The sequence below is a fragment of the Capsicum annuum genome, chromosome 3 (genome assembly GCF_002878395.1).
Source record: "Capsicum annuum cultivar UCD-10X-F1 chromosome 3, UCD10Xv1.1, whole genome shotgun sequence".
In the NCBI taxonomy this organism is placed as follows: domain Eukaryota; kingdom Viridiplantae; phylum Streptophyta; class Magnoliopsida; order Solanales; family Solanaceae; genus Capsicum; species Capsicum annuum.
Window position 1 is genome coordinate 36,416,037 of NC_061113.1, and position 13,299 is coordinate 36,429,335.

Below are 13,299 nucleotides of genomic sequence, written 5' to 3' on the forward strand. Positions count from 1 at the left end.
TTGATGAAATTAACAGTAACACTTGTGTTGATGAGGAACTTAGGGAAAAAGACATTTGAATCCTAAGCCGTTTAATATGTTGTTGAATGATGAGTTGTTAGGATATGACAATTTTTTTATTTCACAAATATGAAGGTTGAAGGATCTAGTGGTAGGATATGACAATTATTCTTTTATTTTATGAAACTTGTTATGATTCTGCACTGAATCTATTTTTATCAAACTAATTTGTGGCATAGAATTTGAATATGCAGGGTGTGGTCATAGTTGGTACAGTGTATGCTTGATATCATAGAATGCATACTTAATATTTCATATACCGTATGCATAGTCTATCATTACCCTGCTGATCGAATTTAAGTTGACGTGTTGTTTAATCGACTACGATTTTATCAAAAAATAGTATTAACATTACAAAAAATAGAACTATTATTATTTGTTCAATATCACTACATCCATGTTACACTTTTTCAAAGAACGAATACTAGCATTATAGCACATAACATCATTTTTAGGACATTCTCCCTTTCTTCGGCCAAAATTAATTTTTGTTTTAGTTGATCCCTGTCTATTTGGGTGTCATGTAGCAATAGTTTAAAGTGATCCCTCTGTTCTTCAGCTTCTTTGAACAAAGTCATGAGAAAATCTTTATTTTCTTCGTATTGTTGGAGCCTTTGTAGTAGATTAAATTTTGTCAAGCCTTAAAAATTTGATGTCTCGAGTCCCGGACTCAATGTTGATGGACTGGTTGGAGGTGATAGCTCATCAAGTCATTTAAAAAACGAGCATGCGCCATTATCCTAGGAAAAAAATGATTACACAACGATTAAATTAACTTTTTAAAAAATACACACACACCTCACCTTCGCAATTGCTCAATTATAAAATTTACAACCTAGATTGAATTCGTGCGTAGCGTCTTCAAGACAGCCGCATTCCCACAATGATAAATTAAATTATTTTTAGAATTGGATGTTTGAGATGCTTGCGACATTGTAGAATTTAAAAAAATAAAATAAAGTGAATGAAATAAAATAATGAAGGATGGACACCTTATATATGAAGTAAAAACGAAGTGTTAACACTGATGGCTTACAAAAGTAGTCGTTTATTACCGTTGAAAAATTAATTTTTCTTTTTTGAACTGGTGGTGACACTTAATAAACCATCGTAGATCATGACCTATGTCAGCCATCGATCTGGTCTACCGTAGACTTACACCTTTAGTAGTGCATCAATTAATATCCTAATTATGCGTAGACTACAGTGATCTATGTACACTTCTATAAACCATCACTTGGATGTACTTAAAAAATGAATAAATAAATTAAAAATAATTTAAATAGATAATCACATGTTTTGGGGCTGGTGGAAGAAAATAATTAAATTAAAAATGATTTAAATAGATAATCACATGATTTAAATAGATAATCTTGAACTGTTGGTGACACTTATAGACTCCCATCGATGTTGACCCATGTCAAATTCATGCAAAAAATATACTTGAGCTTTGATGGTCCATCGATTAGTATGGTCTACCGTAGACTTACACCTTTAGTAGTGCATCGATTGATATCATGATTATACGTAGACCATGGTGATCTATGTACACTATTATAGACCATCACTTGGATGTAGTTAAAAAATGAATTTCTACACATGTGAAGGAGTGTAGACAAGTCACATAATCATATTAGAGCTTAAACAAATTAGGGGGTGAATTAAGGAGTGTGTGGATGGGTAGTGGTTGAATGTTCAATATCGTAAGAGTAATGTTTGTCAAAGCACAAGTATGTTTTGAGGATATGTATTGTATTTGATGACTACACATTTCATATACTCCTTCCATCACCACCCCTAAATCAAAAGAGTGTGTGGAATTGATAGTGTTAGAACAATCATCATCCTCAATACATACTTGTGCTTTGACAAATATTACTCTTAGGGGTCATTTGGAATAGTGTATTAAATAAAACAACACATGCATTAATTAATGTGTATTGTTAATACCTTGTTTGGTATCTTTTTTACCCTATGTATAACTAATACTTGCATTATTTATACACTCTATTATGTATTGAGGTGTGTATTAGTAATACACACCATTTTCAATGTATTAGTAATACCAAGTTGTCCCCTCAAAACATTCCATCTTTATTACCCTCCTCTCATTTTCCAGAAATAACTCCAATACAACAATAACAATGAATCCACTTCATTCTTAGCTAATGCTTAGCTTGTACAATTCGACGATTGCAGTGAACCTGAGAGTTGGTATTGATTGAGGAGTAGATCTCAACCAAATAGAATTACAAAGCTAAGCCAAAATTTATGTTTATTTCATCTGCCCTCTGTATTTTTTCAAACAGTAGCTTCCATTGACAGAGAAAAGAGGGAATTGTGGGAAAAAGAGAGTGATCGAAGAGAAATAAAGGGATAACAGATTTCACAACCAAAAGAGTTTTAAGCTTTCTGATGAATTCTCACCGAAAAATGCCGACCCCTCCGGTGAAGCAACCTCCATCAAAAAATGCAAAATTAGCGACCAAAAATATCTCTAAGTCCGACCAAACCCCACCTCGAAACTCCAATAAAATTGACCCAATTAGCTCGCTCATTCCCTTCACTGCCGGCGCTCACCGGAGCTACAGTAAATCAATGACCACAACCCAGACACTCCGATTCTGATTGAACCATCGCTACAAAATCGACCAAAACCCCTTTTAATCTTTGTAGAAAAAATCATGGAAAGAGTAAGTATATAAAAGATACAGGGAGGGCAAGGGTATTTTGGTAAATAAGTATTTTTTGATTAAAATTATAAAAATATATATTAGCTTTAATACATCAAACCAAACGTTGTATAAAAAATAATGTCTGAATAACTAATACCAGCATTACTAATGTTTGCATTAATAATACAAGCATTACTAATACACCTTATTCAGCACTACTTTTATACACTCTACTAAACGACCCCTTAGAGGTCATTTGGTAAAGTGTATTGAAATGTTAATACATGCATTAGTTTAATGTGTATTAGTAGTACCCTATTTGGTATACCTTTTTACCCTATGTATAACTAATGCAAGCATTAGTTATACACTCTATTATGTATTGACGTGTGTATTACTCATACCTCAAAATCCATGGCATTAGTAATGCAATGAATCTAATGCATGCATAACATGCTTAAAGACCCTCTTACCCCTCAAAAAAAATTTCGTATCCTTTCTAACATATATATTGAGGGTATTATATAAAAAAAAAAATTAATTATGGAATTCATGTGTTTTTTAATACATCGAACCAAACACTGCATAAGAAAATTACAAGCATAACTAATGCAAGCATAACTAACATAAGCATTACTAATACAAACATTACTAATACACCATATTTTACATTATTCTTATACACTCGACCAAACGACCCCTTAGGATATTGAACATTCAACCACTATCCATCCACACACTCCTTAATTCACCTCCCCTAATTTATTTAAGCTCTAATATGATTATGTGACTTGTTTACACTCCTTCACATGTGTAGAAATCCACACTACATTTATTTTTAATTTATTTATTCATTTTATAACTACATCCAAGTGATGGTCTATAACAGTGTACATAGATCACCGTGGTCTACGCATAATCATGATATCAATCGATGCACTACTAAAGGTGAAGTCTATGGTGGACTAGACTAATCGATGGCTGACATAGGTCATGATCTACGACGGTCTATTAAGTGTCACCAGTACTCCAAGATTATCTATTTATTTATTTTTTAATTAAATTACTTTCTTCCACCAGCCCTAAAACATGTGATTATCAATTTAAATTATTTTTAATTTAATTATTTTCTTCCACCAGCCCCAAAACATGTGATTATCCATTTAAATCATCTTATATTTAATTAATTTCTTCCACCTGCCCCAAAACATTTGATTATCTATTTAAATTTATTTTTAATTTAATTATTTTCTTCCACGTCCTAAAACGTGTGATTATCTATTTAAATTATTTTTAATTTAATTATTTTATTCCACCAACCACAAAACACGTGATAATCTATTTAAATATTTTTTAATTAGATTATTTTTTAATAATTTGTTATTATTTTTTTAATTTAACCGATGACCCTTCGATTCACATAGTCTACGATCGACTAATATGTACAGACGAGGAAATACTAAGTATACAACCGATGATAGACTATATATTACTTTTTACTCTTCAGGAAATTAGTCAAGCTACAGTACTGTAAATTGAACAAGGCATAGATATTTGATTCGAGTTTTTGTCTGTATAGAAGAATAACCGCCACATACAAAAAAACAAAGGATCAGAACAAAGATGATAAACATAATGCTAAAACAAACTGAAAAAAACTTATATTAAACTTGTTCATTGCACTACATAATAATATTTACAGCAAAAAGGGGAAATAGAAGAAGCTTTCTTCTAACAAAATCCTACAAAGAAAGCTTATTCAGCAATGAACCAAAAAAAATTAAAAACATAATCTAAAATTAAAAATTAATCTAAATTATGGGGATGGTGGGGGGTGATGTAGTTGTTGTTGTCCATTCCAAGACGCTCCAAAATTTCTCGAAGAAAATGAGCAATTCGTCGGAGCTGATGCTCCAAGTACCGTCGATCTTCTCTCAGGCCGTAGAAAAGACGATCAAAGTCATTTCGAAGAAGCAGCAGATCATAGTGACGAAGGGGGACTCATCTGATTGGGCGAAGGGGAATTCTGCGACCAGGCATGATTTTAGTTTTTGGTGAAGAAGAAGAAGAAGAAGAGGGTTTCTGATATTTTCGGTTCAGGGACAAGTGAATGGTTACGTAGAAAGAGGGACTATACTTATAGACCTATAGATGGTGTCCGTTCATATATCCATCCAATGGTAGGTCGACGTGTGTGAGAAGAGAAAACATTTGATTTTCGTATACCAGCAGTTTTTCTTGTGAACAGACGTTTTGTGCAACTTTTTATTAAATGAAAATGGGAAACAAGGGAAACAATGATTCATTGCATCGACTGGAGAGATAAGGTGGGAAAATGACCAACATAGCGTGTTAGATGAGCAATAATATAATCAATACATAATATTTTGTAGACCTTCTAACATATACACCATAGACTTTACGTAGTCTATCATAGACTAAGCTTTAAGTTAATTACAACTGAACGTTAAAATCTATAGAAATGCACATTTAGCCACCAAAACAGTAGCTTTACAACTGAAGCTAAAAAAAAGCCTATTTATGATTTGATGGTCATTCTACATGTGGTTCTTTTGTGCCCGGATTTCTTGCATATTGAACACCAATTCCTCCTTATGAACTTGAGTATCTCACCTATGCCCTTAGTGTGTTTGAATTTCTTCCTTCTGAGTTTGGGATCATAGGGGGGTGGAGAAATTTTAGTGCCTAGCAATTCCTGTGGCACAATCCATTCGGCCTTCGGAGGGATAATGTTAATTGCTTCCGAGTATACGAGGAGGTAACTTTCATCTTTATAAATTGGCGAAGAGTAGTCGTATATGGAGCTACCATAACCTTCACCATCGCCATACTTTGCTCGCAAAGCTGCCATCGCATGTTCGCACTGCATTTTCACTAAGTCAAATTTCCGACAAGAACAACTCTTCTCTAAGGGATTGAACTTGGCAGTAATGCCATTACTGAACACTGTGTATTGGTTGAGAATCCCATTTGGATTACTCATATACAAGTATTATCCCTTAGGATCCTTTCCGCATTAGGCACAAATTTGCTCCCTTTACCATAGACAAAGGATGTCGCTCCCTAAACTTTTCACCAAATTTTCTAGAAATTGAATTGAATATGTACGACATGGGGTACTCCCATTCATCCATCAAAATTGAGTTGAGCGACTCGGCGATGTTTTTGGTCATCACATCGTACCTATTGCCCGAAAAGTGTACTCTACTCTATTTTTCAAAATCAAGCACATTTTCAAGGACATGTGCTGCTTCGGGGCTATTACTCTTTAATTCTGCAAAATTATCGCTAAACTCATCAAAAGAATATGCCTTTGCCGGGATGTAGAATAGATAAAGATGTTTTCCGCAATGTTGATTTACACGAAGATTTTTAGCGAGGTGCCTCATGCAAAGTCCGTGATGTACACGACTGTATACATGGTAGAAGGCATTGGCGATGCTAATGTGCCTGTCAGAGATGACACATAGGTCTGGTTCATCTTCTACGATATACTTCAGTTTCTAGAAGAAGAAGGTCCAAGAAGCATCGTTCTCTTTATCAACGACACAAAAGGCAATCGAAAAGATATGATTTTCAGTGTCCTGTGCAATGGCACTCAATAGAACGCCCTCATACTTGTCATACAAATATGCGCCATCAACGGCAATTACCTTTCTCGTGTGGGTATATCCCCGTATGCAAGCTCCGAATGCTAAGAAGTAGTAAATGAACGGTCCATCCATCCGGTTTATCATGATAGAGTAAGAAGACCTGGGATTCAATAACTCCACCATGTGGTAAAAAGCCAGCAAGCAAGCATATCCGTGCTCCGGTGTCCCGCGAATGATATTCTTCGCAATTACACTTTCTTTCCAACACATTTAATAGCTTACATTGCAATGCAAATCCTTAAACACAATTCTTTGAATTTCTCTTATGCTTGGACCCTTACCATCCCGAAAAAAATTTACGCATACTGAAGTAATCAATTCGGATGAGACTTTCTTATGCCTGTAGGTGGCATGTTCAACACCACACGTGTGCAACCCAACATACTTGTATATGTGAAATTTGTCTGAGGTATCATACTTTTTTACCCGCAACAACCAACCACAACCACGAGATTAAGCATTTCGCCTTAATCAATTTCGTGCAACTTTTTTTCATATAATAATCAAAAAGAGGTGATGGTGTAAGATAATTGATGATGATGGTGGTTTGGGGTGGGGGGAATGGGGGCGGGTAAAAGAAGAAGATGAAATGGGTTTTTGATTTTATATATACATAAAATAATAAAGTGGACCCTTTTAAAAAAAAAAATTCACTCGCTCCTTTTTTTTTTGTCACGTCAGCTTAAGGGGTGAAATTAATTTAATTTAAAGATGTTAAGGGTGGTAAATAAATAGAAATTAAGTTTAAGTGTTAAAGTGAGTTTGGAGGACAAGTTCAGGGGAAAAAAATGTCTTTTAATTCTAATCTAGGGGTGTATTTGTCTTTTCATGGCTTCATAATTTACTTACCTGCACCTTTGAGAAGCTATTGATCTGAGCATCAACTTCAAAGCCTTTGAAGTTGCTGTCGGGCTATCTTTGGTATGCCAGTGATTTCTTCTTTGCTCTAACCAACAACCCTTTAAGCTTTGGTATGTAGACGAAGTGCACAAGTAGCCAATTTTAGATAATTTTCAAGATCTTTGAGTGTTGTAATTTCCTTGATTTTCTGCACAAGTTTGCAGGGAGTTACAAAGTTACAGTTTACAGAGTATTGGAAGCTTAGCCCAGTATGAAAAATGAGGCCAACTGGGGAACAAGGAATTTTTTTGGAGGGTGGTTATCCACTCTAAATGGCTTATGATTTCTCTAATTGGTATGTTTTTGAAATTTGATTAATTACTCATCTGTACCTTGCGAGAGTAGTTTTCGATAAGAGAAAAAAAAAGAAAAAATAAATTCTGAATATTTGAAATATAACTGGAGCTTCATGTTGATGAAGCGGTAGTAGTCAGCTTAGAAAGAATTACTCACCACATAAAAAGTGAATAATTTTGAATTTAGTTTTGGAATTTGGATTAAGAGATGGACACCTTCTCTGTTTAGTTTGCATTCATTTAATGACATTGCTTTGTTATGAGTTATTTGACATAGATATTTCAGAATCAATCTCACTGTCCGCATGAGATAGCGGTATAAGGTCTTTGTACATTTTACTTTGCCCACACCTCACCTAGACGCTTTATATATATATATATATATATATAAATAATCAAAACTTTATGAATCAAAATTGGCTTTCCTAAATGTTTGCAGCAAGCCAGTTAGGGAGATTGGCGCTTTCATGTATCGAAAATCGACACCCCTCTTGGACTTGCAATATAAATGTTACATACTTTTCTAAAATTTTAAAAAGCGTAGAGAAAAGTATTGTTAATTTCTCTTATTTTTTATTGAACAATTAAAACATAAAATATGATAATTCGTACAGTTTTATGATTATATTATGGAGTGTTGGACAGTTTTCCTTTTTGAATGTTACACTTTCACTATTGACTATCAAGATGAGGATGTGGTTGAGATTGTGTGAGAAAGTATGAGCCATCACGTGGCCTAGGAGGACTTGGGAAGAAGCAGTAAAGTGTAAATTGTCTTTATGCAACAGCAAGTCCAATGAGGTGTAAATTGTCTTTATGCAACTGCAAGTCCTTGGCATCAACATTTAATGCATTAGCAAGCTCAGGATTTAGCTACACTTCTCTAACTATCTCTGTGTAATGCTTTCCTCCTAAAGCTAGAGCCACCTACAGAAGTGTGAACCAAAATAAGTGTAAACAAGTAAGGATAAGTATATATATACAAGGAGTGCTTTACCTTTCTTTTAGTAAGTCAATTTTCCAGCCAATGAACTTCCGATATAAGATATTCCTTCCGTTTCAGTTTATTTATCTTACTTTCTTTTTAGCTTGTTTCAAAGAGAATATTTTTTTCCTTTGTTTGCAACTTTTTAATTCTAAACTTTTCACATAACTTATTTAAGACCATAATATTAAAGACAGTTTGATACATTTCATATATCTTTATTTTAAATCACAAGATTCAAAAAAATTCTTTACTTTGGACAAACAAATTAAAACAGAAGGTCAAAGCCGGACAAACAAATCAAAACAGAGGGAATCAAATTAAAGTTTCTCAGGACAATCAAAAGCTCTGGTATCCCAAGATCAATTCTCAAATCAGAGAAAAATTGCGGCATTTTTCCTTTTAAGTATTTGCATCACTCAGTCTTACAGTATCACTTTCCATTGATACCAAAGTATAGCTCTAATTTCTCCAAATTCTTGCGCTGTAGCAGCCTCGGCTCTCATCACCAGTTGATGGTAAAGGAAAGTCCCTTTTGCCATTCGCTTATTTTGTTCCCTGCCATTACACAAGGTACCAACTCTACTATCACTAATTCTGTTACACTTTATTTAAATTATTAATTTCTTATTAGTCAGGAGTATCAGTTCTTATCAAATGCATTATTTCCTATGAATTCAAACATACAAAGCTACATTATTTTACGAAATCATTGGTGGAACAAGAAAGTTGATGGTTGTGTTATAATGGAACATAGAGAAAGATCTTTTGTGTCGCCAAATGCCAATAGATGTTTATTGACTAACTTTTTATATCAACATGCAGAAAAATGACCTTTTACTAGGAAAACACAAGTCGAAATTCCTCAAAGAGAAAAGGAATTTTGTGTTACCTTAGTTGGATGTTGTGTACCTCCATGAAGAATGCTTTTTAGTATTTTAATGTTGTTGGTTGATGTTTTTGAGTTCTTATTGGTGTACCACGTGTGGCTCTGTTACTGTGTGTATAGATTTACTGGAAAATTTAGATCCTTTAAGTACTGTTGTACAATCTACTTTTAGTACACAGAACAAGTAGAGATTGAGGGAGGGAGTGATACAGTATTAACTAACTAATGTTACGGTTAAGTGTATATCATTTTCTTGTAAGGGCTATTGATAACCACCAAATGAGATAATGGTGGCCAGATTTCGATCCGGGAACCCTTGTTGATTCTGCTGCAGTGATCTATTTCCGATTCATGTTGTTTGCGCTGTGGTCCCTAAGCTGGAAAATTGAAGAAGATATCAGATATTGAACTCTGGCATGTTGAGCTCTTTTGGTCTTTTTAGGCCTACATCTGGTTGTGTGTTCTCCCTCCCATTCAAGTAACAACCTTATGCAATCATGAATATTGCGTGCAGTGTAGTGTATCTGTTGATTTAACTTGCATAACATAGTGCTTCAATTACACCGTACTAAAAAATGCTATTTCTTTTGTCAATTATCAGGTTTAGTGTTGATTTTTCGAAGAATAAGGTTGAAGTGTTGATACATGTTGTCAGTTGCTTGGAGTCAATGGGATCTCAATCTTTGCTAGAATTGCTTACCAACAGTCCTCAAGCTTTGCTAGAATTGCTCACCAACAGTCCTCAATCTTTGCTAGAAATGCTCACCAACAGTCGGTTGAAGGTGGTGTACCAATCTTATGAGTGAACTTTTATTTACTTGGTTGATAGGGAGTCTGCTTGGGAGGTGTTGGGTGTTTCGAGGGGTTGGTCTGGCCGGTTTCAGGGGGATTGGTGGAATGAAGATGTTAAGAAGAAGATGGAGTCGAAGAAGGCGGCTTACGGTAAATTGGTTGAGAGCAAGGATGAAGAAGAGAAGCGGGTGAGCAGGGAGGAGTACAAGTTAGCTAAAAAGGAGGCTAAGCTAGCAGTTACGACTGCTAAGACAGCAGCTTTTGAGAGTTTGTATAAGGGGTTAGAGGAGAAAGGCGGGGAGAAGAGGTTGTTTAGGCTGGCCAAGGTTAGGGAGAGGAAGGGTCGTGATCTAGACCAGGTGAAATGCATTAAGGGGGAGGAAGGTAGAGTTTTGGTAGAAGATGCCCTCATTAAGAAAAGATGGCAGTCGTATTTCCATAGGCTTTTGAATGATGAAAGGGACAGAGGTGTTGTGTTAGGGGAGTTGGAGCTTTCCGGGGAGTGTCGCGACTTTGGCTTTTGTCGGTGTTTTAAGGTAGAGGAGGTCAGTGAGGTTATTCACAAGATGCGAAGGGGCAGGGCGACGGGCCTGATGAGATTTCGGTGAATTTTTGAAAGTTCTCTGGTGGGGCAGGGTTAAGGTGGCTGACCAACTTGTTTAACAATATTTTCAAGTCAGCAAAGATGCCTGAGGCGTGGAGATGGAGCATGATGATTCCCTTATATAAGAACAAGGGTGACATTCAGAGTTGCAATAACTACCGGGGTATTAAGTTGTTGAGTCAATTCACCTTGTGCAGAGACTGGTAGAGCAATATAGAGACAGGAAAAGGGATCTTCACATGGTGTTTATTAACTTGAAAAAGGCGTATGACAAAGTCCCTAGGGAGGTTCTTTGGAGATGCTTAGAGGCCAGAGGGGTCCTGGTGGCGTACATCAGAGCGATTAAGGACATGTACGAGGGGGAGAAGACTTAAGGACTGTGGGAGGAGATTCTGAACCTTTTTCGATCTTAACAGGGTTGCACCAGGGATCAACTCTTAGTCCGTTTTTATTCACTTTGGTGATGGATGTGTTGACGCGGAATATACAAAGCGAGGTGCCTTGTTGTATGCTTTTTGCAGATGATATAGTTTTGATTAATGAGTCGCGATAAGGGGTTAATGATAAGCTGGAGGTTTAGAGACAAACCCTAAAGTCTAAAGGTTTCCGATTGAGCAGGAGCAAGATGGAGTACTTAGAATGCAAGTTTAGTGACTCGAGGCATGAGGAGGAGGTTGGATTCTCAGGTGGTTTGCAAGAGGGATAGTTTTAAATATCTTGGGTCTATGATTCAAGGGAATGGAGAGATAGATGAGGATGTCTATCACTGTATTGGGGCTGGTTGGATGAAATGGAGGCTCGCTTCAGGTATTTTATGTGATAAAAAGGTGCCCCACAAGCTAAAAGGCAAATTCTATAGAATTGCAATCTGACCTTCTATGTTGTATGGAGCGGAGTGTTGGCCGGTTAAGAATTCTCATATCCAGAAGTTGAAAGTGGCAAAAATGAGGACGTTGCGTTGGATGTGTGGTTTCACAAAGGCTGACAGGGTTAGGAATGATATTATTCGGGAGAAGGTGGGAGTGGTATCTATGGAGGAAAAAATGCGAGAAGTAAGGTTGAGATGGTTTGGTCATGTGATCAGGAGGGGTACAGATGCCCCAGTTAGTAGGTGTGGGAGGTTGGCCTTGAAAGGTTTCAAGCGGGGTAGGGGTAGACCAAAGAAATGCTGGAGAGAAGTGATTAAGCGTGACATGGAGCAGTTACAGTTGACTAAGGACATGACCTTGGATAGGAAGATATGGAGGAAAAACATTAGGATAGATGGCTAAGGGTGTGGATGAGTCGTAGTCAGTAATTAGGTAGACTTTGGTGTTCTTTGTTTGGCAATGTACAATCTTCTGTGGATGTCGTACCTATGTTATTTTATCATGTTCCTTGCTTTTGATGCTTTTATATACTGTCTTTAATCTTGAGTCGGAAGTCTATCGGAAACAGTCTCTCTACCTTTTTAGAGGTAGTGGTATGGACTGCGTACACTCTACCCTCCCCAAACCCCACTTTATGGGAATATACTAGGTTTATTGTTGTTGTTGTACATGTAGTCTCTTTCCGAGTCATTCATAGAAACACTTTTTTATATATTAGATGTGCAAAAGGGACGGTACAATTTAGAAAGACAATATGCAAGAACTTATACTTTACATTTATGCAGGTACTTTTCGCTAAAAGTGGCTTAAGAAGCTATAAGCATGGCCATTTTCAGTATGTAAATAGTATAAGTAGTACACATGTGGATGTAAATAATGAACAATGGATGTTAACATTAATCATATACTATAAACAAATATTGTATGTCGTTTCGCTAATAAGAGTGTTTCAACATTGGGCCGTGCTAGCACGGACCACTACTATCTAGTAGTAAGTAGGAGAAAGAGTAGGAAATGTTGGGCCATGGCATATGTGATTTGGGCTCGAAGAAAATTTCGTAAATATAAAAAGGATAAATAATATAAATTTCGATAATTTGAAATTTAATTATATAAAGTTCTGATATTTAGCATAATTATTGAAAATTTTAATTTTGAATCTGTCGAGATACATAATTAGCTCTCGACACATCCAATGAAAATATATTTTTTTCTTTATAAAGATAAATAATTAGCTCCTGAAACATTTTTTTGATTTTGGGTATGTCGAGATACATAATACATCCAATGCAGGTACATTTTTAAGCATAATTACTGAAATTTTTTATGTTAGGTCTGTTGAGATACATAATTAACTCCCAATACATCCAACGGAGATATACTTTTTTCTTTGTAAAAATATATAATTAGCTCCTGATACATTTTTTTTTATTTTGAATCTGTTGAGTTACATAATACATTTAATGAAAATATTTTTTTTCTAAAGATACATAATTAGCTCCCGATACATTTATTTATAATTTTGATCTGTTGAGTTATATAATTAACTTTCGAT

At 35.5% G+C, this 13,299-nt stretch overlaps 1 protein-coding gene across 14 annotated transcripts; it reads left to right on the top strand.

The window, feature by feature from the left end:
• The first annotated feature begins 7,195 nt into the window (after positions 1 to 7,195).
• On the top strand, positions 7,196 to 12,859 carry LOC107863931. 14 transcript variants are annotated; one of them, XR_007052879.1, is made up of 4 exons: positions 7,196 to 7,380; positions 7,467 to 7,604; positions 9,081 to 9,163; positions 9,416 to 10,074. XR_007052879.1 is itself a non-coding variant. In XM_047407925.1 (3 exons), the coding sequence occupies exon 3, from the start codon at positions 10,397 to 10,399 to the stop codon at positions 10,877 to 10,879; it is 483 nt and encodes a 160-aa protein (XP_047263881.1). In that variant the 5' UTR covers positions 7,217 to 7,604; positions 9,081 to 9,163; positions 10,081 to 10,396; the 3' UTR covers positions 10,880 to 11,635. The 14 variants fall into 14 exon arrangements, 3 of the variants coding, with proteins under 3 accessions (XP_047263881.1, XP_047263880.1, XP_047263882.1); XR_007052878.1 differs by lacking the exon at positions 9,416 to 10,074 and adding an exon at positions 12,530 to 12,859 and having other exon boundaries at positions 7,198 to 7,380; positions 7,474 to 7,604; XR_007052874.1 differs by lacking the exon at positions 9,416 to 10,074 and adding an exon at positions 12,530 to 12,848 and having other exon boundaries at positions 7,216 to 7,380; positions 9,084 to 9,163.
• Positions 12,860 to 13,299: the final 440 nt, after the last annotated feature.